The 25,480-nt window shown below is 44.6% G+C and overlaps 1 protein-coding gene across 2 annotated transcripts in view; it reads right to left on the bottom strand.

Annotated features, from left to right (window-relative positions):
* Nucleotides 1-25,480, bottom strand: part of ASAP2 (ArfGAP with SH3 domain, ankyrin repeat and PH domain 2) — a 216,162-nt gene that overhangs the window by 128,548 nt on the left and 62,134 nt on the right. For both annotated transcript variants that reach the window (XM_069728066.1, XM_069728067.1), the window contains exon 2: nt 14,279-14,351. In XM_069728066.1, the coding sequence (XP_069584167.1) occupies nt 14,279-14,351 (73 nt within the window). The remainder of the gene's footprint in view (nt 1-14,278; nt 14,352-25,480) is intronic.

Below are 25,480 nucleotides of genomic sequence, written 5' to 3'. Positions count from 1 at the left end.
TGGAAGAAAGTGGTCAGTCAAACTATATACTTTGCAGAGGTCATTTTCACACCTTCAGGAACCTTAAAGGGCCCTACCAGCTGTTTCCCCATGATTCCGGCCCAAGACATGACTCCTCCACCTCCTTGCTGATGTTGCAGCCTTCTTGGGACATGGTGGCAATCCACCAACCATCCACTACTCCATCCATCTGGACCATCCAGGGTTGCTTGACACTCATCAGTAAACAAGACTGTTTGCAAATTAGTCTTCATGTATGTCTGGGCCCACTGCAAGCGTTTCTGCTTGCGAACACTGTTTAAGGGGAGCTGAATAGTAGGTTTATGCACAACAGGAAGCCTTTGAAGGATCCTACACCTTGAGGTTCGAGGGACTCCAGAGGCACCAGCAGCTTCAAATAACGGTTTGCTCCTTTGTAATGGTATTTTGGCAGATTCTCTCTTAATCCAATGAACTTGCCTGGTAGAAACCTTCCTCATTCTGCCTTTATCAGCACAAACACATCTGTTCTCAATCAGCCACAAATCTCTTAATAGTACGATGATCACGCTTAAGTTTTCGGGAACTATCTAATGTTTTCATCCTTTGACCAAAGCATTGCACTATTTGATGCTTTTCGGCAGCAGAGAGATGTTTTTTTCTTTCCAATGTTACTTGAAAACAGTGGCCTGCTTAATAATGTGGAACATCATTTTTAAGTAGTTTTCCTTTAATTAGAATCACCTGGAAAACGAATCACATGTGTTTAAGATTGATTTCAGTGATCCACTGAGCCCTGAGACACAATACCAGCCATAAGTTTATTTGAAAAACAAAACAATTCAATCTTTATGACACTTAAATCCAATTTGCATAATAATTTGGAACATGGTGTAGAAGGCAAATGGCGAAAAATTATGAAACCCAATTGCAAAAATGATTTTTAGTCCCCAATAAATGTAATAGAAGGGAGTTGTCCATGCTTGTTCACAAAGTTTGCATCCAAAGTGGTTTTCTCTACAGGTTTCTAGAATTATTTTATTGCCCAACTCCTATACTGTTCTCCACCTTTGGGGACCATTTTATTCTTAAGGGGCTATCCTTGGGCTCAAGTCTGAAGTCACTCCATTTGAATTCAGACTTGTGAATCCTCACAGTCAGGGCCGCCATCAGGGCATTACTGCCCTGACTGGCGTATGGGGCCCGGTGGGCAGAGGGGGCCCGCATCAGGCTCAGTCTCATCTGCTAACCGGGCCCCCACCGGCAGGCTAAACCGTGCCTTTAGCAGAGCTGCGGCAGTTTAACTCTATTGACGTGTGGGCCCATGCCCGTACGTCAATAGTTAACAGCTGCCAGCCAATCGGAGGCTGGCAGCTGACGTCAGCCGCAGCGCGCACGTCGTCAGCGTCTGACGTCATTGTCAGTCGGCAGTGAGTGCGCGCTTCAGCTGAGTGAAGGGAGCTTCGCCGCAGGAGCGCGGCCAAGTAAGAAGACCTTTTTCTTTTTTTTTTTTTATTGAGAGGGGCAATCTGGGGAGGCCCGGGACAGACACGGGGGGCAGAATGCTGGACACGGGGGGCAGGATGCTGGACATGGGGGGAGGGCAGAATGCTGGACACGGTGGGGGGGGGCAGAATGCTGGGCACGGGGGGGGGGCATGCCTGGAGACACTGGGGGCATGACTGGAGACACTGGGGGCATGACTGGAGACACTGGGGGCATGACTGGAGACAGATGGGGCAGAATTGCAGACATGGGGGCATGATTGGAGACAGAGGGCAGAATGGAGATAGTGGCAGGTTTGGAGACAGATGAGGCAGGGTTGGAGACAGATCGTGCAGGACCATGGGGCAGGATGGATATGATGGAGACAGATGGGGCAGAATGGATACTCATGAGGGCAGGATGGCAGAACATATGGCTGAAGCAAGGAATGAGACACACTGGGGCCAGGATGGGGAATATTATTACCATAGGGGCTAATTAAGGGATATCATGACTGCAGTGCTGTACTTATTTTATTTTTTGAGTATTCTGTTTTAAATGTGGGGGGCGGTCCTGTTACTGTGTAGAGTGACACTATGTCGCCTTTTTTTCTTCATGTGGTGTAATGTAGAAGTTGGGAAAAATTAAGTAATGTGTTCTGCAAGTGGAGCTCGAGATAACTGTTATTTCCTCTAGAGACGAGCCCTGGCTGGAAGAAGTGATGGCGGTCTGTGCTGGATGGAAGATGAAAAACAAAAGATGAAGGACTTCACCTAGAGATGTCACTGGTGAGTCAGTGTGCTACCTGTACACTGACACTATACACTGTATACTATATACAGAGGTCCTCTGTATAATGTCACCAGTGATCACTGTATTACCTATACATTATATACAGAGCTCCTGTGTATAATACCACCAGTGATCACTATTACCTGTACACAGACACTGCATACTAAGTACAGATCTCCTGTGTATAATGGCACTTATGGTGATAGTATTGTGTTTTGTTTTGCTTTTTATTACTGATCAGTATTGTAGTTTTCAGTCACTATGTGGTGGTAATATGTGGTCTGGACATGGTGTTGCGGTATTTGTCCCTTGTATGTGCTATTTGGTCACTTTGTGGTGGCAATATGTGGTCTGGTCATGGTGTTGAGGCATTTGTTCGTTGTATGTGATATTATTTGTCATTTAAAAAACTGAAAAATAAATAAAAATATACGGTACCTAAATTGTATTCAATATTTTAACGAATATTTAATAGGTTACAGTAGAGTAGGGCTCGGCCAAAAGTGTCTACCGTGTTATGGTGGCGGCTTAAAAAAAAAAATCTTTTGGCCAAAACAAAAGCTGCCAGCTATATGTGTGATCTGGTGATGGGAACTGTTAATGTGTGATAGGTGAGAAGTGAAGTTTTTCTAAGAGAGCGGTGGAACTGTGGACAGTTCGAGGGGTGGAGGCGGGGCTTGGGTGGAGCCTGGGCGGTGTCTCAATGGGCCCCGAAAATTTTGCCACTATGGGGCCCCGAAATTTCTAGTGGCAGCCCTGCTCACAGTCAGGGTTCTCCGTTGCCGATAGTAGGCAGCCATGTGACCACAAGCAAGTATTTTGAATAGTTCTGGTCACATTCTGACTAGATGTGTCCGGCCTCGTTCAATTCGCTTGCATTAAGAGACGCAGCACACGTCTAGTTGGAATGTGGCCGGAAGTAGGCAAATTGCTTACTTGTGGTCAAATGGCTGCCTACTACCGGCACCGGAGACTCCTGACAGCGTGCAGAGTGTGCACTATTCATCAGTCTGTAGTCAGAGTGAGAAAAATCTTTGGATAAAATAACTTTGAATGGAAACTTTCTTAACACGTTGGCGACCTCACTCCTGGGATTTGTCCAGACGTGTATGATGGGTTATTGTTTGTTTTTTTTTTGTTTTTTTTAAACCTTAATGTCCCCATAGTAATGGATTGACAAATCATAAGATGGGTCAGAAACAAAACAATTGAAAAAAATTAAAAGGCAGAATAAACGCATGCATCTCGCCCATGTGGGAACACATGGAAGCAGAGAAACAGACATCGCAGGCAATTCTACGACCACATTTTGTAAGTTTATATCAGCGAGATAAACACCAAATTGTTAAACCTAGAGAAGCCCTTTAATAAATTGGGAACACTGTTTAATATGGCACCTATGGGAAATGACAAGCCGGTCTGGAGCTAAAAAGAAGCAAACAGGTCACTTACATTGAGACTGATACATTGTGCATGCATGGACCGACCCCTCGTGCATGAAGATTAGGCATTAGGTATGTAAATGACCCTGATACATATGCAAATTGTCCCCAGAGAGCACATTGGGCAAAATAAAAAGGGAGTGAATAGCTGGGAGAAAACTGAGCGCTCATCTAAATTCCAAATTAGTGAGAGATGTGAAGGGCTCCTCAAGGAAGGAAAAAAAAAAGGTCTGATGCCTTCCAGCTGCGGCATTAGCTTATAATAACACATTTGCCACTTGTTTTAGTGGGAAATAAGAATTCTGTATTTGTGTGTCATTGTATGATCTCAAGTTGGTAACATTTCTATTTAGCATATTTATAGCAGGCTATTAACCATGAGCTAGGCTACAAGGAGCTGAAACGCGTAGGTCTCAGTCACACTGGAACTGCATGAACTTTTAATTCATTTTTCCACAAACTTGGATACTATCGTATAGACCTGCTGCAGGACTTTCGTTCCTTAGTTTGCAAAATAGGGTCATTTTTGGGGTGTTTCTGCTATTTTCACATGTCAGGGGCTCTTCAAAAGCGACATCAATCCAAGGCAAACAGCGCGCTTTCATTTCCTTGCCCTGCCATGTGCCCAAGCAGACGTTTTTGACTACATGTGGGGTACCGTCGCGGTTGGGACTAATTGCACAACAAATTTTAAGATCCGTTTTCTCCGATTATCCATTGTGAAAATTACAAATTTGGGGTTAAAAGAATATTTTTGTGAAAAAAATTGAAACACTTTCAATATTACAATCTAATGTTATCAAATTCTGCGTAGTACCTGTGCTCACTACACCCCTGGATAAAATCCTTGAGGGGTGTAGTTTCCAAAAATGGGATAACTTGTGGAGGGTTTCAATGTTTAGGCACATAAGGGGCTCTCCAAAAGGGACATGACGCCAGCAGACCATTCCATCGAAGTCTGCGCTCCAAAACGTCACCGTTTCCTTACCAAGCCCTGCCGTGCACACACACCGTACTTATCCTCCACATATGGGGTATTGGCGTACTCCGGAGAAATTGCACAACAAACGAAGAGGTGAATTTTCTCCTGCTGCCCTTGTGAAAATAAAAAAATTGGGGCTAAAGATACATTTTTGTAAGTAAAATATGACTTTGCTCTACGTTCTAAACTTCTGTGAAGCCCCTGGGAGTGCAAGGTGCTCACCACACATCTAGATGCATTTCTTGAGGGGGTCTAGTTTCCAAAATGGAGTCACTTGTGGGGGGGTTTCCACTGTTTAGGCACATCAGGGGCGCTCCAAACACGACATGGCATCTGCTCTCAATTCCAGCCAATTTTGTGTTCAAATAGTGAAATGGTGCTCCTTCCCTTCCGTGCCCTGCCGTCCACCCAAACAGTAGTTTTCCCCCACATATGGGGTATCAGGAGAAATTGCATAACAAATTTTAAGGTCCATTTTCTCCGATTACCCTTGCGAAAATAAATATGGGGTGAAAGTAAAATTTTTGTGAAAAAAAGTTAGATGTTCATGTTTTTTCTTCCCCATTGCTTTAGTTTCTGTGAAGCACCTGAAGGGCTAATAAACTTCTTGACTGAGGCTTTGAGGGGGCGCTGTTTCAGTGTTACTTTTCGGTATTTTCTGTCTTATAGGCCCCTCAAAGTCACTTCAAATGTGATGTGGTCCATAAAAAAAATGGTTTTGTAAATTGTGTTGGAAAAATTAGAAATTGCTGATCAACTTTAAACCTTTCTAAAATTCCCCCCCAAAAGTATAGGCTTTATTATTTTATCTAGGTCAAACATTTAGATCAAGAAGGGGTCCTAGTAGTGGATAGGCCCTTTAATAGCTAGCTTCCCTCTGGAAACAAACTTCTCCCCTGTCTTGGCTTGACCTATACACCAGCATCAAAGACATTCGAAATTTGGAGTATTGTACCGCTATGAATGGTGACGTGGTTGAGAGATTTAATCTCATCTGGTCTCCGTGGGATACTATTTGGCTATACCTGAATGTCTAGGAACCTGGTCTACTGGGTCATTCATTTTTCCCTTCAAATCCATTTCCCAATACCTACACTTGTCCTTTGCCCCTCTGCCTATTCTATGTCCTCCCTCCTTTTCAGAATATTAAAAATTGGAATTTTATCCTAACTTACTGCACATATACTACGTATCCGGATTATTCTGTTTTCATTGTAATCTGTCAGTACGCATGTATTATTTTTTAATCTACAAGGCTATGTTGTGAAAAATGAAAATTTTTCAATTAAAAAAAAATATATATATATATCTCTCTCTCTCATATCTATATAAATATCTATATCTATATAAATATCTATATAAATATATCTATATATCTATACATACACACACACACACACAAGATGGTGGCCAGATTCGCATCGGGTATTCTAGAATATACATGTCAATGTAGTATATTACCCAGCCACGTAGTATATTGCCCCAGTCACGTAGTATACAGCACAGAGCCACGTAGTATACAGCACAGAGCCACGTAGTATACTGTCCAGTCACGTAGTATATTTCCCAGCCACGTATGTAACAGGTTAAAAAAAAGACTTAAAATAAAAAAAAATAAATATATACTCACCTTCCGAGGGCCCCTTGTAGTCCTGTCGCCTGTGTACGGTGCACGCGGCAGCTTCCGGTCCCAGGGTTGGTATGAGCGCAGGTCCTGTGATGACGTCACGGTCACATGACCGTGACGTCATGGAAGGTCCTTCTCACATAGCATCCTTGCTACCGGGACCTGCCGCTGGCACTGCCGAGGAGAGGACGCAATGGCTGAGAATAACTTTTTTTTTATTATTATTATTCCTATATTATTATTATTATTATTATTTGCATCATCAATAGTAAAAAGTTGGTCACACAGGGTTAATAGCTGCGTAACCGGAGTGCGTTACACCGCGGTCCATTAACGCTGCCATTAACCCTGTGTGAGGGCTGACTGGAGGTGAGTTTGGAGCGGGCACTGAATGCGAGGAGTAAGGAGCGGCCATTTTTCCGCTGGACTGTGCCGGTCGTTGATTGGTTGCGGCAAAACAGCCACGACCAATCAGCGACTTGGATTTTCATGACAGACAGAGGCCACAACCAATGAATATCTGTGACAGACAGACAGACAGATGGAAGTGACCCTTAGACAATTATATAGTAGATATAGCGTCCTAAAGTCCATAGGGTAACGTGTTCGGCCACATTTTCTTTATTTCATCAGATGTGCTGGGGATGAGATTTTGTGGCACTTACTATTATATAGATATGACAGGTTCTCCCCCTGCTCTTGTTAGTGCGTTTCCTCGCAGACTGCACAACTCTAGTCTATACTATGATAACAAAGAATAAAAAATAAAAGACCTAAAAAGAACTACAAACTCTCCCGTTGGATCGTGAGATCACTGACGGATCCTCAGTTAACTCTTTCTGCAGCCAATAATAGGCAGAGCAACATGGAGTCTATGGAAGGCTAACTGGGCAAAAATTTTAATAGAGCCAAATTAAAGAAATTATTTTTAGTAAAAAATAAAAAACAAAACATGCAATTAAGGGAGGAAAAAACGTCCCTGGAAGGTGGACAACTCCTTTATGAAACTCCTGAACAGTGAACATCATACCATATTTTTTATTTCAGGCATCAGGTCAGTTGGATAGGATTCCCAAAATATAAAGTAGTGCTGTCAACATGGCAGAAATGAATAAAGTGGTCTTTGTGGAAAGCAGTTTTATATTCATTGGTGGTTAGTCATTATATTTTATGATCCTGGTAACCTCTATTACATAAGTGTGGTCAACCACAATCTGTTCTCCTTCCGAAATCACCACATACAGACTCGTGCTAATTTATTCTGGTATATATAAATATTTAGCATGTGGCCAACACTAGGGACGTGTGTCACAGCCGGAGACTCCGTCATACAAGCTCAGTACGGCTAAGAATCCCAGCAAAGATGATCCATACAGGTGTTTGCCCAAATTCTGGGGTCAAACTTTTTGAAATGTCACTAAATTTTTGCACAATTCTTCATTGCGTAAAAATAACTCGAGTTTTGGAATCTTTACGATAGTGATGAACTTTCTGAAAAGAAGTCGGGAGTGAGCTTGGCTGAGTACAGTTGGGAAATTCTCCATAATTTAGGACCTGAAAGTGACGAATTACGACACAAATGTACCCCGGTCACTGACTGTTAGCGCACGGTGGCTGAAAGATGCGCCAAGATCACGGTTACGTGATGAACTTGTTCATGAAGACTGCCGTGCAGTTACAGACACTGGCCCCCATCCAACAAAGCAATTTCGTAAATCGCTTTGAAAAGTTGAAAAGTTTTCGCACAACTAGAGTTTACCCCCAAATTTTGCAACTTTTTGGCATTTCCATCACAGCTTCCCCCAATTCCATTAAAATGGGTGGAGACAGGACAGGACTTGGGCGTGAAGCCACAGATCATCTAATTCATGACCTGCTGTGGAGTTCACTATTCCAGAAATCTCACTCCAGTCAGGGACTGGAATAAGATTTCTGGCGTGGCACACGGAGATGAACACCACTTGTCAGATGCCACTGATTCATCAAAATACATGAGCCCCTTAAAGACTCAGGAGCGCCTGACTCCAACATGCCCCCTCATCAAGACCGGGAAGAAAAATCACTGACCTTGAAATATCGTGGCCATAGTTTAATGTGAACATAAAAGGGAAGATTTACTAATCGTTTTGGACAAAAGGTGCACACACGACTTCCTGAAATTGGTGCATCTCCTCTGTGGTGTGCGCCTCGCCAGAAATGCTGCTCCAGTTAAGGTACCTTCACACTGAACAATTTAACAACAATATCGCTAGCGATCCGTGACATTGCAGCGTCCTGGATAGCGATATCGTTGTGTTTGACACGCAGCAGCGATCTGGATCCTGCTGTGACATCATTGGTCAGAGCAGAAAGGCCAGAACTTTATTTCGTCGCTGGATCTCCTGCAGACATCGCTGAATCGGCGTGTGTGACACCGATTCAGCGATGTCTTCACTGGTAACCAGGGTAAACATCGGGTTACTAAGCGCAGGGCCGCGCTTAGTAACCTGATGTTTACCCTGGTTACCAGTGTAAATGTTAAAAAAAAAAAAAAACACTTCATACTTACATTCCGGTGTCTGTCCCCCGGCGCTCTGCTTCCCTGCACTGTCAGCGCCGGCCGGCCGTAAAGCACAGCGGTGACTTCACAGCTCTGCTTTACGGCCGGCCGGCGCTCACAGTCAGTGCAGGAAGCAGAGCGCTGGGGGACAGACACCGGAATGTAAGTATGAAGTGTTTTGGTTTTTTTTTGTACATTTACACTGGTAACCAGGGTAAACATCGGGTTACTAAGCACGGCCCTGCGCTTAGTAACCCGATGTTTACCCTGGTTACCAGGGGACCGGCATCGTTGTCTAGATCGCTGCAGCGTCGCTTAATGTGACGGTACCTTTAGACAGCCAAACTTGGCCAAAGACACAAAATTTTGGCACAGCTCCATGTTGTGCAAAAGTTTTCTAACTTTTGATAAGATTTCTAGCATAGCTACCGTACTTTCATGAATCGGCAGTACATTCTTGTATCTCAAGCTACGCCCCTTTCACACTAAGTCAGGTCCTCTTTCTACTAAACCAAGCCCCCAGCGAAAAGTAAAATGTGTCTAGAACAAAATTATAAATGTTGTGCAAAGCAAATATAGTGACATGTAAACATTTGGGCACCCTTGGTCAAAATTACGGATATTGTGAACAGTTAAGCAAGTTGAAGATGAAATGATTTCCAAAAGGTCACTTTTTACATATTAAAATTTGCAAAAAGGTCAAAGGACCGATGCAAATGTTTGGGCGCTCATGGAGACTTGTGTGTTCAGAGAACGTTGACCAAGGTTTTAGACCTTAATTAGCCTGATAGGGTTATGGCTTGTTCACTATTATCGTTAGGAAAAAATCAGGTGATGCAAACTTCCCAGCTTTATAAAAAAAACAGTCGTTTCTAAACCTTGTGCCAAAAAAGAGCAGCCATGGGTTCTTCCAAGCAGCGGCCTAGCACTCTGATGGGAGGCCCACAAAGCAGGAGAAGGCTATAAGAAGATAGCAAAGCATTTTCAAGTTGCATTTTACTCAGTTCGAAATGAAACAGAAGTTAACAGGAACAGTGGGGGTCAAGATAAGGTCTGGAAGACCAAGCAAAATTTCAGCGAGAGCTGCTCGTAGGATAGCTGGAGAGGCAAATCAGAACCCTCCCACTTTAATGCAAAAGACTGAGAAAGATGTAGCAGAACCTGAAGCTGTGGTCCATTGTGCTACTGTTCAGAGAGACAGGCACAAATAATAATAATAATAATCTATTTTTATATAGCATTAACATATTCCGCAGCGCTTTACAGTTTGCACACATTATCTTCGCTGTCCCCGACGGGCTCACACAAATATGGCCTTCATGAATGATTCATCAGAAGAAAACCTCTCCTACATTCTCACCATAAAATTCAGCGCCAGAAGTATGCAAAAGAACATCTAAACAAGCCTGATACATTCTGGAAACAAGTTCTGTGGACCGATGAGGTATGTGTGGAGAAAATAGGGAACAGATTTTCAGGAAAAGAACATCCCACCAACCATTAAGCATGAGGGTGTATCAATCATGCTTCGGGGTTGTGTTGCAGCCAATGGCATGTGTAGGCATTCGGAGAAGAATCCGAAAGTGGACCCTCTGGGTCGTGACTCTAGAGCCCCCGAGGACGAGTAGACCAGATGTAACCACCCCCTATACAGGGAGCGTTAGGAGCAGGTCCACGGGGGAATGGAGACAACAGCTAGAGCCAAAGGGGCGACCAAAAACATAAGAGGGAGACAGGGGACTAGCAAACGGAAAACTAGAACAGACTGGGGAGGCTGGTAATATATGGGATAACTGGAGATGAACAAGGAAACCACGGGGCTCCAGGTAAACAAAAAGAGAGAACTAAGGAACAAGGATAACAACAGGAAGGGAAAACAGAACGCGGGACTAGGGAAAGGAACAGGTAAAGCGGAGACACAAAAGAGACCGGGGCACTGGACAACAAGGCAGAGACACAGAGCGGGCAAAGCTGGAACAAAGAACAAACTCAGTGGGAACACAGAGGACAAGGCACAGCTAGCGAGGAGAAGTAATACAGAGAATGAGGGAGCCTAGGACATAGGAACACAGAAAACAAGCTGAGAATCCTACAAAGCGAAGGCGTCTTACCTGGACAGACGCCGAGAGGAAATACCCGATGGGCGCCGCCATGTTGGGGCGGAGCCATCGGGTCGCGACCTCCCAGGAGGCAGTGCAGCGCAGGAGACGCGACTGCGCATGTGCGGAAGAACAGAACGCCGCGACCCAGAGAAGGGAGCAGCAGAGCGACGCGGAGCAGCGTCGGGAGTGCGCCGAGGGACAGAAGAAGACACGTAAGTATGTCTGGCTGTAACAGCATGGGAACATTTCACTGGTAGAAGGAAGTATGGATTCAAAGAAATTTTAATAAAAATTATTGATGCAAACATAACACCACCTGTAAAAAAAAAAAAGCTGAAGTTGAAAAGAGGATGGCTTCTACAAATGGATAATGATCCTAAACACACTTCAAAATTCACAAGAGACGACCTCAAAAGGCGCAAGCTGAAGGTTTTACCATGGCCCCTGATCTGAACATCACTGAAAATCTGTGGCTAGATAAATAGCAGTGCATGCAAGACGACCCAAGATTTCTCACAGAACTGGAAGAATTTTCCAAGGATGAATGAATGAATGAAAGAATGAAAGAAAGAAAGAATGAATGAATGAATGAATGAATGAATGAATGAATGAAAATCCCTCAAACAAGAATTGAAAGACTCTTTGCTGGCTACTAATGAGGAGCGAATGTGCTTAGCTAAGGTGTTATCTGAGCATGCTCAGGTGCTAACCTTGTGTCTTTGGCGTGCTCAAAAAATATGTTCGAGTCCCAGCGGCTACATGTCTTGTGGCTGTTCGACAGCTACAATACATGCAGGTATTGCCTGTTTTCATTAGACAATCCCAGCATGTTTTGCAGCTGTCGAACCGCCATGAGACATGCAGCCACAGGGACTCAAACATATTTTTTGAGCACGCTGATGACACTCTCTGTTAGCACCCGAACATGCTCAGATAACACCTTATCTAAGCACGTTCGCTCATCACTATTGGCTACAAAAAGTGTCCACAAGCTGTGATGGTTGCAAAAGGGGTGCTACTAGGTACTAATAATGCAGGGTGCTCAAAAATTGGCCCATTTTCCTTTTTGTAACTTATAAAATGTGAAAGATGAATTTATATTAAATATACAGTACATTCCAAAAGTTTGGACACACCTTCTCATTTAAAGGGAACCTGTCACCCCGGTTTTTCAGTACGAGATAAAAATACTGTTAAATAGGGCCTGAGCTGTGCGTTACTATAGTGTATTTTGTGTACCCTGATTCCACCCCTAAGCTGCCGAAATAACTTACCAAAGTCGCAGTTTCCGCCTGTCAATCAGGCTGGTCAGGTCAGATGGGCGTGGAGACATCGCTGTTTCTTCCCCCAGATCTTGCATGTATTTCCGTTGGTGGCGTAGTGGTTTGCGCATGCCCATCTTCTGAATCCACTGGGCAGGAGAAGAAAAAACGCGCAATCGGCGCTATTTCCCTGGTGATCTGTGGGGGCGGCCATCTTCTTGAGGCCGCGCGTGTGCATATGGAGTCCTCTGCTGCCCGGGGCTTCAGGAAAATGGCCGCGGGATGCCGCGCGTGCGCAGATGGAGATCGCGGCGGCCATTTTCCTGAAGTTGAGATACGAACTCGGCTTCAGGAAAATGGCCGCCGCGATCTCCATCTGCGCACACGCGGCATCCCGCGGCCATTTTCCTGAAGCCCCGGGCAGCAGAGGACTCCATATGCGCACGCGCGGCCTCAGGAAGATGGCCGCCCCCACAGATCACCAGGGAAATAGCGCCGATCGCGCGTTTTTTCTTCTCCTGCCCAGTGGATTCAGAAGATGGGCATGCGCAAACCACTACGCCACCAAAGGAAATACATGCAAGATCTGGGGGAAGATACAGCGATGTCGCCACGCCCATCTGACCTGACCAGCCTGATTGACAGGCGAAAACGGTGACTTTGGTAAGTTATTTCGGCAGCATAGGTGGGGAATCAGGGTACACTACATACACTATAGTAACGCAAAGCTCAGGCCCTATTTAACAGTATTTTTATCTCGTACTGAAAAACCGGGGTGACAGGTTCCCTTTAAAGATTTTTCTGTATTTTCATGACTATGAAAACTGTACATTCACACTGAAGGCATCAAAACTATGAATTAACACATGTAGAATTATATACTTAACAAAAAAGTGTGAAACAACTGAAAATATGTCGTATAGTCTAGGTTCTTCAAAGTAGCCACCTTTTGCTTTGATAACTGCTTTGCACACTCTTGGCATTCTCTTGATGAGCTTCAAGAGCTAGTCACCGGGAATGGTTTTCACTTCACAGGTGTGCCCTGTCAGGTTTAATAAGTGGGATTTCTTGCCTTATAAATGGGGTTGGGACCATCAGTTGTGTTGTGCAGAAGTCTGGTGCATACACAGCTGATAGTCCTACTGAATAGACTGTTAGAATTTGTATTATGGCAAGAAAAAAGCAGCTAAGTAAAGAAAAACAAGTGACCATCATTACTTTAAGATATACACACACACACACTTTCTTTAACTTTAGGCCTCTTAGAGGAAATTTCACCTTCAACTTCTTCCCATTAACAATAATTTTGACCAGGGGTGCCCAAACTTTTACATGCCACTGTTCATCACTTTTTTGGGTGCATAAGTTTAGTGATTGCATGTTGTAGAAATATATACCTAGAATATTCTGGCCTGATTCACGATTCTTTTAGTACCTATTTATTGGAGTACAGATGAAAGGATTTTTTACTCTGGGCCTAAAATCTAACAGGCAGGTAGTTGCTAACTACCTGCTAGTTCTCCCCGGCAAACAGCAATCATTCAGCTGCTCAACGTCAACTCTTTCAAGTTCCATTAAAAACGGGACGTGACTGCAGTCATCATGCTGATTGATAGCCAGCTCCCCGCAGTGAGGCAGCAGGGAGCCGGCTGACAATCAGCATGATGTTGGCAGTCACACCCTGTCAACAGAGCGGAGTGGTGGAGAAGCTGCTGCTCTGTCAATGTGACACCAGAGGGCTCTGAATTGCCAGGAGGAGCGGTCTGTGATTACTCTGTTTTGCACAGCAGTCACAATGGCCGGGATTTCTGGGGTAAGGCGCACCTATTCCATTAAGTGCACACATCTTAATGAATTAGATGCTCTATACAACTGACTAGAAGTGTTACTCCAAAGTATATTTTGGGGGGAAATTTACACCATAAACGCGCTGTAAATCATGTTCACAAGCAATAAAGTCCTGCCGAGAAAAGTGTGAAAAGCTTCGGACTTGGCGCTAAAAATCATATACAGTAAAACCCATCAACATGTAGGACAACATGAAGTCAGGCAGAAGAGGCATACATACCCAGCCCAGATGTGTTAATGGCTTTTACAGACTTCTTCATCTTGTAGAGAATTGTGCGATCAACATCCAGGGCCTGTGAAAAAAACATGGAAGTCGATATGTCAGAATGGGCGCCCGACACATATTAATGTACCTGACAGTGAGCGATGCTTTGGTCAGCAGGATAATTATAAACCATAAATTGTGCTAAGTGCAGAGAGATAATCAATAAGACGCTTTCAATTAACTCTGTGGTCGGAAGCCACTTAAGAGGCCGGGTATGTATTTCATGCCGGATTGCTGCGAATCTAAGAGGAAGGTTTAATGGCGTTACATAACGTCACCATCACAGCGGTCATGTCCCACTGCTTATGGAGCACAATATATTCCGCAGCGCCAAAGTAGTCTGTGTCCCCGTTATGGCTCACAATATAATGTTCCCATTAGACATTTACTGACACTCTATAACCAGGAAAGGAGGAAATAAAAAGAAAATAGACATTGGATGGAATCTATGAACCACAAATGGCGCCATACAAAAGGTTAAAGCAATGCCATCCCGCAAACCACTCCTATCCAAGCTGAAAATGTATGATCACCGACGGTCCATCAAAAAGGTGCCGAGGTGTTTGCATATTGCAGTCATACTGTGGATTTTTGCTATGATCTTTGGATATTGGGGTAAGAGCTAAGAGCGCTGCAATTTCAGAAAAACAATGCTTTTTTATTACGAATTTTAAAAATTTCTTCAAAAAAAATGACAAGTAATCGCATAGTAAGATCAAACCCTAAACAGTCTGATACGGTCCACTCGACACGGGTTTTCGGCGGTTTTTTTATTATTATTATTATTATTATTATTATTATTATTATTATTATTATTATTAATAATAAAAATATTATTATTATTATTATTTCTCCATAATTTTTTACATTTTTAGGAAATAAGCCGCATTTTATGGTAGAAGAAAAATAAATTAATTTTTACAGTCCCATCCACATACTGCATTTTCCACACACGGTACTGATTTTTTTTTGTAATCTTTTTATTAAAGTTTTGTAAATACAGTACAAACCAAACACTACTATCAGAGGTCGTACAGTAGAATAACAATATTGAACGATATTGTAACCCCAAATCCCCCCCTCCCCCCCCTCCACTTAAACAAAACCAGAAAACCCCATACTCTGCGTGCGCGTAACCATAAAGGTGTCTTATGGAATTGGCGATCTGCCACCTGGTACTGATTTTTTAATTTATTTTTTTTTGTTTTTTTTACAGAATTTTACACTGGGTTGAGGTCATTGAGGCCAAGTAGCAAAAATAATTAAATAAAAAAAAATAAAAAGTACAGAAATCTTCATCCAAAAGTATCAATACACACATTTTAAGCTGCATTTCTTTGACAATTGTCAGTGCTTATCCTCTGGATTAACAAAACAAAAAACCATTAGGGTATATGCACATTTTGTGTTTTTGTTGTGTTTCTTTCCACGTAATTGTCACAAAACTGGAGGATTTTCTAATCAGGAAAGATAATTTTTTTTTCTTACAGATTTGCAGCAGATTCCACTCATAATAATGAGTGGAGAAATATCTGCATAAAAAACACATGTAAAAAAAGAGCGTCAAAAACGTGTGACTTTTATGCAGCCTTTTTCCTGCCAACACCTCAGAATTTTCTACTGAAAATCCTGAATGTGTGCACATAGCCTCACTGTATAGGGGGACGCAACCCATCGACACAGCAATAGCACAATGCTATGGAAAGATGGCCCACAGCATGTTTATTTCATAGGGAATGGTGATCCCTGGACCTTCAGTAGTGGGAACACATGGCATGTGTCCCTCTCCTGAAGGGGTTAAATGGTGAGAAAATAACTTTCCTGACTTTTTTGCCACGGCACGTACTCACGGGTGCCTGGCAAGTGGTTGGTAAGCAAACCTGGCCAGTCAGGGGATGCTTATATATAATGGCCACACAGACACATAACTGGCGCTGTTCAGGACAGATCTGGTGCGGTCATTTCGATACACAACACGTCTCCATAACACTGCGCCTGACAGAAAATGTGTCATCAGAATCTGAGTGCCGCCTCAGGCTTTGGGCCTAGAACTTTACCAGATCACATCTCAGTACAGAAATAAAAAAAAAACCAACATATTAATGTTAACTACCTTTAAGGCCACGTACACACACACACACACACACACACACACACACACAAGTCCTGCTGCGGCTGAGGACCACAGTAGCCCTTTGCAGCTGCCATCTTTCCATTATCTCCCCGCACGATCACTTAAGCAGGGAAAGCCGGTGTTTCACATGAAAATAGGCAGGGCTATGACGATCGGCCATAGGGTTTCACCTGCAAGATTAAGTGATGGTGTAAAGACCGCAGTGGCACAGGGCTGCTGAGGATTTTCTGCGGCATGGTGACTTCTGAGTGAACCTGAGCTCCGAACCCTTTGCACAGCCATAGATTTGAAGGACGTTTCCTGGAATAAGAAAACGAGTTATAGACAAGCGTGGAACGGTTTACGAGGAAAAAAAATAGAGTCATGTCTGGCACTGCATCTCAGCCCATGCACTTGAGCTGCAATACCACATGGGCAAGAGAAAAATGGAGGGAGAGAGGCAGGCCACCATTCGACTAGTGGCTTTCCTAAAACTTTTGCCAAAAATATGTAGAAATTGTGGCACATATTTATGCCGCATAAATTTTAATCACAGGTGAGAAATACAGCGAAAAAAAGCATCAAGTGTGTTTTTTTTAACGAGAAAGGTAATCAAAGCTAATTTTCCCCCCAATAGGCCCTAGTGACGGTCATCTAAACTAGAAATACATAGGTTACAATAGGACATGCTGTCTATATTTGGACCTGATCTTAAACATATTCCGTGTGTGAATCTGTCCGCAGAGCACGGTCACCATTTATGGCAGCCTGTGTTCTGCATTTGTACAGGTGGAAACAGGCTGTGATGAAACAGCCAAATACAGACATGAAACCATTTCTTCTCTATGTGGCTTAAATAATGGAACAATACCTTTTGTTACTACATTTTAAAGAGCGCATAAGAAAATATGTTCTAGAACTTTTTCCAAATATATCAGTATAGGGTCTGACTGATGAAGGTTTTTACTGTGCCCCCCTAACCGAGCATTGAGCAAGGCTGGAGGTCACCTGGAGATCAGATGGTACCGACGGTGGAGAGATGTCTGGCTCCAGCCTAACCACGCTGCAGACAGGGCTCCTAAAATCAGTGCCAGGCACGAGACTTCTGCAACAACTAAACTTAGAACGGTTCCTGCTGTCCTTCCCTTCCTGCGATTTGGCTTTTTTTATGGACTCATTTAGGTTTACTACTCTTACTGTGAGACTTTGAAGAAAACCTGGAAACTAGACAACGCAGAAAGTGTTAATGAACTTGAGGAGCAGTGCTCTCAACCGGACTGTATTCACACACAAGAAAAAATATACCATAAATTATTCAATCAGGCCTTATTCACATGAGTCCCACGCAGCTACTTGTCCTAATTCTTGCGCCAAAGTTTTACAATTTCTGCCACCTTTATAAAAAGTTATTGGGGCCTAGACCGGTGTATAAACTAATGAAGTACCCTATAGGGGACAGGTTGGACTGGCCCACAGGAAAACAGGAGAATCCCCCGGTGGGCCATCAACCCTCTTATATGAGAAGTACTTGGTACCATACACTTGAATCCTTATGTACAGGTAAAGGCGGCATATACGGTACCTACAAACAAATGGAAAAACCATGTGCATGAAGTCTTTCGGTCTGACTTTTAAAACGGCAGTGTAGAACAAAGCATTTGATTGAAAAATATTTTCTTTCTTTTCCAAAAATATCCCTCCAAAATGACAAGATGTTCTATCTGAAAAACAGCCAGTACTGTATATTCAACCTATGACATTTAGCAGCCCGTGCAAAAGATAGGAATTTTTAGGAAGGAACCCAATTATCTCCCGCTCTGCGAGCACAATGTATTCTGCGGTGTCAGGGGACATCACATAAGCGGCGCTCCCGGGAATGTCAGCTGCCAATCACAATGACTGCCGCTTTGCCTGGCACAGGATTACGACTGACAGCGACTAAAACCGGAGTGGCACTCAGGCCTAATTTATTCACCTCTATCGACAGGAGTTGTACACTAGGTAATAAAGAAGAATTCCAATACTATTCATGATATTTTATTTTTTTTTATGCTGGGCTGCTACAGATTATCTCCACTGAAGAAGTGAAAGGGGTTGCGATGAAATACCAAACCCAACCTGTGGACATGGGTGGCAGCATTTTTGAAGGAAAAAATCTCTTTACTTTTGCTGGAAAATAGTCGCAGTCAGAGGGGTCTAGCAGAGAGTCTCTCCTTGTGCGCGTTTATGCCGCGCAGATGGTCACACAATGCGTGTAGGTCACAAGATAATCCACGCATTATTGTTCCCATAATTATATAGGCCTCAAACAGGCAGAAAAACTAAGGAAAATTGTTTTACTGCACCCAAACTAATTACTACAATGACGCTCCCTATGCATAAGAATAAAAACCAGATTAGAATATTTTATTATTTATATATATTTTTGTATTGTCTCTTAAAAATAGTAAATGTGTAATGAAAGAAAAACCCAAATCAGCCTAAATTATGAAAAACAGACATTGAAAGTTGTTCACTTTTTTTTTTAAGTACAGAAAACTTATATATCTCGCTGAGGATCTGTTTATACCAAGGAAGGTGACGGGCACAAGGGGGCATTCTTTGCGTCTGGAGGAGAGAAAGTTTTTCCACCAACATAGAAGAGGATTCTTTACTGTTAGGGCAGTGAGAATCTGGAATTGCTTGCCTGAGGAGGTGGTGATGGCGAACTCAGTCGAGGGGTTCAAGAGAGGCCTGGATGTCTTCCTGGAGCAGAACAATATTGTATCATACAATTATTAGGTTCTGTAGAAGGACGTAGATCTGGGGATTTATTATGATGGAATATAGGCTGAACTGGATGGACAAATGTCTTTTTTCGGCCGTACTAACTATGTTACTATGTTACTATGTAAAACTTCCATTTAGTAGGGAAGATACCAAAGACACAAGGAAGATGAAGAGCCGGCAAGAACAGGTCTCCGAGAACTCAAAACACTTGAAAACGCCTGGAATTCCTCAGAACGGCTACACCCCATATTTTAGATAAATTCCTACCTGCCACCGCACCATAGAATTACAGTACAAACAGTACCGTGGTCTGTAACCTGCACATCCACAGCGATCAGATAGACCGACACGCAGTGATGAGCGGATCCATACAGTGGGCTATCAGGTCTTCTTAATGCTACATATTAGCTTCAATATTTCAAGACCAGGGCCAACAGTCAGTAATGGCAATATACCATACTCGTATTAAAAGGAATTTTTCTATAAATTAAAAAGGCTGTCCCGGATTTGCAAAAACACTGTTCTTTAGTTGTAGTTTAAGAAAAAACAAACTTTTAACTTACTCACCCTGCTTAGGTCCAGTGCTAAGTCTCGGGTTTTGCTCCGGGCGTTTGTTATTATCTGCAGCGGAACCACACCACCAGAAGTCGAGGCGGAACCCCACCACCAGAAGCCGAGGCGGAACCCCACCACCAGAAGCCGCAGCGGAACCACACCACCAGAAGCCGCGGCGGAACCACACCACCAGAAGCCGCGGCGGAACCACACCACCAGAAGCCGCAGTGGAACCACACCACCAGAAGCCGCGGCGGAACCACACCACCAGAAGCCGCGGCGGAACCCCACCACCAGAAGCCGCGGGGAACCACACCACCAGAAGCCGCGGCGGAACCACACCACCAGAAACAGCGGCGGAACCACACCACCAGAAGCCGAGGCGGAACCACACCACCAGAAGCCGAGGCGGAACCACACCACCAGAAGCCGCTGCGGAACCACAACACCAGAAGCCGCAGCGGAACCACAACACCAGAAGCCGCGGCGGAACCACACCACCAGAAGCCGCGGCGGAACCCCACCACCAGAAGCCGCGGGGAACCACACCACCAGAAGCCGCGGCGGAACCACACCACCAAAAACAGCGGCGGAACCACACCACCAGAAGCTGAGGCGGAACCACACCACCAGAAGCCGAGGCGGAACCACACCACCAGAAGCCGCTGCGGAACCACAACACCAGAAGCCGCAGCGGAACCACAACACCAGAAGCCGCGGCGGAACCACACCACCAGAAGCCGCGGCGGAACCACACCACGAGAAGCCGCGGCGAAACCCCACCACCAGAAGCCGCGGCGGAACCACACCACCAGAAACAGCGGCGGAACCACACCACCAGAAGCCGAGGCGGAACCACACCACCAGAAGCCGAGGCGGAACCACACCACCAGAAGCCGCTGCGGAACAACAACACCAGAAGCCGCAGCGGAACCACAACACCAGAAGCCGCGTCGGAACCACAACACCAGAAGCCGCGTCGGAACCACAACACCAGAAGCCGCAGCGGAACCACACCACCAAAAGCCATGGCAGAACCATAACGTAAGACCCGAGGAGTGTGAACAAAACAACGCGCTTTTTAAAAGCAAGCTACACCGGTAGGGGGACAGAGGTTTTCCGAAAAAAAACCTTTAAGAAACTGCACTTTATTTTTAGTTATAGTCCATTTGTTACTGGGTCTTTTCATGATTTTTATTACAAATTCTCTTGGTCACCTCACCGTCTGTGATATGAAAGCACAAGTCAACAATAACAAACACATCATTGCCTTAATGGGAATCTGTGTAGGACTATCACAGTGAAGCAATAGTAGTAGTTTGATTGCAGGAACCCTCATCTTCTAGGAAGGGTAAAAAATGGGTAAAGTGATTTTAAAAAATAAGTACCGTATATACTCGAGTATAAGCCGACCCGAGTATAAGCCGACCCCCCTAATTTTGCCACAAAAAACTGGGAAAACTTATTGACTCGAGTATAAGCCTAGGGTGGAAATGCAGCATTTACCGGTGAATTTCAAAAATAAAAATAGATCATTATTTCCCCATAGCTGTGCCATATAGTGCTCTGCACCGTTCATATTGCCCCATAGATGCTGCACAGATGCCCCACAGTGCTCTGCACCCTTCATATTGCCCCATAGATGCTGCACAGATGCCCCATACAGTGCTCTGCACCGTTCATATTGCCCCATAGATGCTGCACAGATGCCCCATATAGTGCTCTGCAACGTTCATATTGCCCCATAGATGCTGCACAGATGCCCCATATAGTGCTGTGTGCCGTTCATACTGCCCCATAGATGCTGCACAGATGCCCCATATAGTGCTGTGTGCCGTTCATACTGCCCCATAGATGCTGCACAGATGCCCCATATAGTGCTGTGTGCCGTTCATACTGCCCCATAGATGCTGCACAGATGCCCCATATAGTGCTGTGTGCCGTTCATACTGCCCCATAGATGCTGCACAGATGCCCCATATAGTGCTGTGTGCCGTTCATATTGCCCCATACATGCTGCACAGATGCCCCATATAGTGCTGTGTGCCGTTCATATTGCCCCATAGATGCTGCACAGATGCCCCATATAGTGCTGTGTGCCGTTCATACTGCCCCATAGATGCTGCACAGATGCCCCATACAGTGCTCTGCACCGTTCATATTGCCCCATAGATGCTGCACAGATGCCCCACAGTGCTCTGCACCCTTCATATTGCCCCATAGATGCTGCACAGATGCCCCATACAGTGCTCTGCACCGTTCATATTGCCCCATAGATGCTGCACAGATGCCCCATATAGTGCTCTGCACCGTTCATATTGCCCCATAGATGCTGCACAGATGCCCCATATAGTGCTGTATGCCGTTCATACTGCCCCATAGATGCTGCACAGATGCCCCATATAGTGCTGTGTGCCGTTCATACTGCCCCATAGATGCTGCACAGATGCCCCATATAGTGCTGTGTGCCGTTCATACTGCCCCATAGATGCTGCACAGATGCCCCATATAGTGCTGTGTGCCGTTCATATTGCCCCATAGATGCTGCACATAAATCTGCTGCAATAAAAAAAAAAAAAAACACATACTCACCTCTCTTGATTGCAGCTCCCAGCGTCCGGTCCCGGCGCCTCCATCTTCCCGGCGTCTCTGCTCTGACTGATCAGTTAGAGGGCGCCGCGCACACTATACACGTCATCGCGCCCTCTGCCTGAACAGTCAGAGCGCAGACGCCGGGAAGATGGAGGCGCCGGGGAGATGGAGCGGCGCCCGGCGGCTGGAACGGGGACAGGTAAGTATGATATACTTACCTAGTCCCAGCGATCCTGACGCTCCCCGCCTTCCTCCCGGTCTTCTGTGCTGCAGCCTCTTCCTGTCAGCGGTCATTGGCACCGCTGATTAGAGAAATGAATAGGCGGCTCCGCCCCTATGGGAGGTGGAGCCGCCTATTCATTTCTGTAATGAGCGGTCCCACGTGACCGCTGAAGAGGGGAAGAAGCTGCAGCACAGAAGACCGTGGGACGGCAGGGACAGCGCCAGGATCGCTGGGACTAGGTAAGTATACCTCAGCGACCTCTCCCCCTCACCCGCCGACCCCACCGCTACCGTGACTCGAGTATAAGCCGAGAGGGGCACTTTCAGCCCAAAAATTTGGGCTGAAAATCTCGGCTTATACTCGAGTATATACGGTAACTATGTAAATGTAGCTGAGTTATTACAATTTCCCTTTGTTCTCCTCAAATGTAATATTTTATTGTTTATGGCGTGTTAGTAGTAGTGACTTAACACGCACAGTGCTTACAAGCCCCTTCATAGCGAGATTGTAAGCACTGCCCTGAGGCTGGCCAGAGATTTATAAGGAGATCTGTGCGGGAAAGCACGTTAAGAGGGCGGTCACGGTTCAAAGCAAATATTGAAAGTAAATAATAAAGCATGCCAAGAAGGAACACAATCTGATTCATTACAAACCAGTCCAAAAATACTGAGACGCGACGGCAGAAATCCTACCACTGATCATTTACACTGGGTAAATATTTGGTAAGGAAAATGCTGAGTAGAAGTTCATGAGCAGAAGGAGCGAAGGTGGACTCCGACTGGCAAGATAATTAATAAATGTGCGCATAAATGCACTGCACCTTCTCCAGACGGCTGCCATAAAGGCTCATATGATAATCTCCGTACTTTCCTGCAAGTGTCGTCCTAAGAATTTTTTTTTTAATACTTGAATTGCTATGTAAAAACCCCTTTCTGTACGCATGTTCAGTATCTTTCAGCTTTTCTACCACTTCAGGATTTGAAAGCCACAAAGCGATTAATAAAAGGGACCTAAATATTCTTTAGGGGGGGAACTCTCACTATTGTGCAGTCGTGGCCGAAAGTGTTTACACCCTTGAAATTGTTCCAGAAATTACAGCAGTTCTCAACGAAAAAGTTTTTTGTTATACACACGTTTATTTCCTTTATGTGTACATAGGTCTGCAGGACAGCTTGGATTTCTTTGGAACTTGACTGGCACTGCTTATCCACCATTTTTGCAACCTTTCATCAATTTTTCTCTGCTGTCCGCGTCCAGGGAGATCAGCTACAGTGCCGTGGGTGGTAAACTTCTTGATTATGTCGTCAACAAAGGAACATCAAGATCTCTGCAGATGGACTTGAGAACCAGAATTGTTGAACAGTATCAACAATCTCAAGGTTACAAGTCCTCAGACAGTTCTCTTCTCCTCTTTTTGTTCTCCATGCCTAGTGTGGCACATACAGACACACAATGCAATGAATGAGTCACCTTCTCCCCTTTTAATCTGGCTTGAGGTGTGATTTTCACATTGCAAACACCTGTTACTTGCCACAGGTGAGTTTGAACGAGCATCAAATGCTTGAAACAAAGCGGTTTACTCACTTTTTTTTTTTTTTTTAAAGGTGCCAATAAAATATGTCCGGACCATTTTGGGGGCTTAGTGTGAAATTCTGTCCAATTTTGTCTTTTTGCCCTCTGTTTTTCAAATACACACAAAGGAAATAAATAAGTCTGTAACAAATCATGTGTACCTGCAATAATTTTCTTGGGAGAAATACTTCATTTTCTGGAACAATTTCAAAAGGCACCAACATTTTTTGGCCATTACTGTATACATAATGCAAAAAGTCACAAAATAAGAAAATAAATACATTCAAGGAAAAATACCAGGGGCTTTTTGCGGCAGCGTTTTGTGCTTTAAAAACTCCATTTGTACACGGGTGTTTAAAACTCGTCAGGTGCACATTCCCTGACTGACCGCATATTAGGCTACTTTCACACTAGCGTCGTGCACTGCACGTCGCTATGTGTCGTTTTGTAGAAAAAACGCATCCTGCAAAAGTGCTTGCAGGATGTGTTTTTTTCTCCATTGACTTGCATTAGCGTCGCATTGCGACACTTTGCCACACATGCGATGGTTGCGCCGTGCTGTGGCGGACAGTCGGCTGCAAAAAAAAGTTACATGTAACGTTTTTTGCTGCTGACGGTCCGCAATTTCCGACCGCGCATGCGCGGCCGGAACTCCGCCCCCACCTCCCCGCACCTCACAATGGGGCAGCGGATGCGCTGGAAAAATGCATCCGCTGCCCCCGTTGTGCGGCGTATTCACTGCTAGCGTCGGTACGTCGGGCCGACGCACTGCGACAGGCCGAGTACGACGCTAGTGTGAAAGTAGCCTTAGAGAAAACATACGGTATCTTAAAGAGGAAGTCAAAAATGGACAGTTGTCGCTCCCTCATTATTCAGATTTTTAGAAATCCATTACACAGTTCCAGAGATTTGGAGATTTAATGCTAATGTTTCTGATCTTTAAAAGGGAGCGCGGCTCATAGGATTCTCTGGGGGTGCGGGGGAGAATTCTTTAGGATGTCCTGCATAACTTAAGTGAGCTACTAAGTGAGTAAAGAATCAGAAGAATCAGTACTAAATAAAAAGGCTCATATCTTTGGAACTGTATGGCGGATTTAAAAAAAAAAAAAGGGGGGGAGGGCGGGAGCTAAATGGAGCACCAGGTATAAAAAAAGAGCAGAAACTTGTACCTTTTGCTCTGGTGACAGGTCCTCTTTAAAACAGGGGGCAGGGATAAGGCAACAAGAATACATGATTGACAGGTCTCTCCCCATGAGTTTATAGGAAGAGTCCTGTCAGTCTGGGGGGAGTAGAGAGGGGAGATGGCCGCGGGCACATACCTCTGTGACTAGTC

The sequence above is a fragment of the Ranitomeya imitator genome, chromosome 5, assembly GCF_032444005.1.
Source record: "Ranitomeya imitator isolate aRanImi1 chromosome 5, aRanImi1.pri, whole genome shotgun sequence".
In the NCBI taxonomy this organism is placed as follows: Eukaryota; Metazoa; Chordata; class Amphibia; order Anura; family Dendrobatidae; genus Ranitomeya; species Ranitomeya imitator.
Note: the sequence above shows the minus strand (reverse complement) of the source record. Positions and strands in the feature narration are given on the sequence as shown.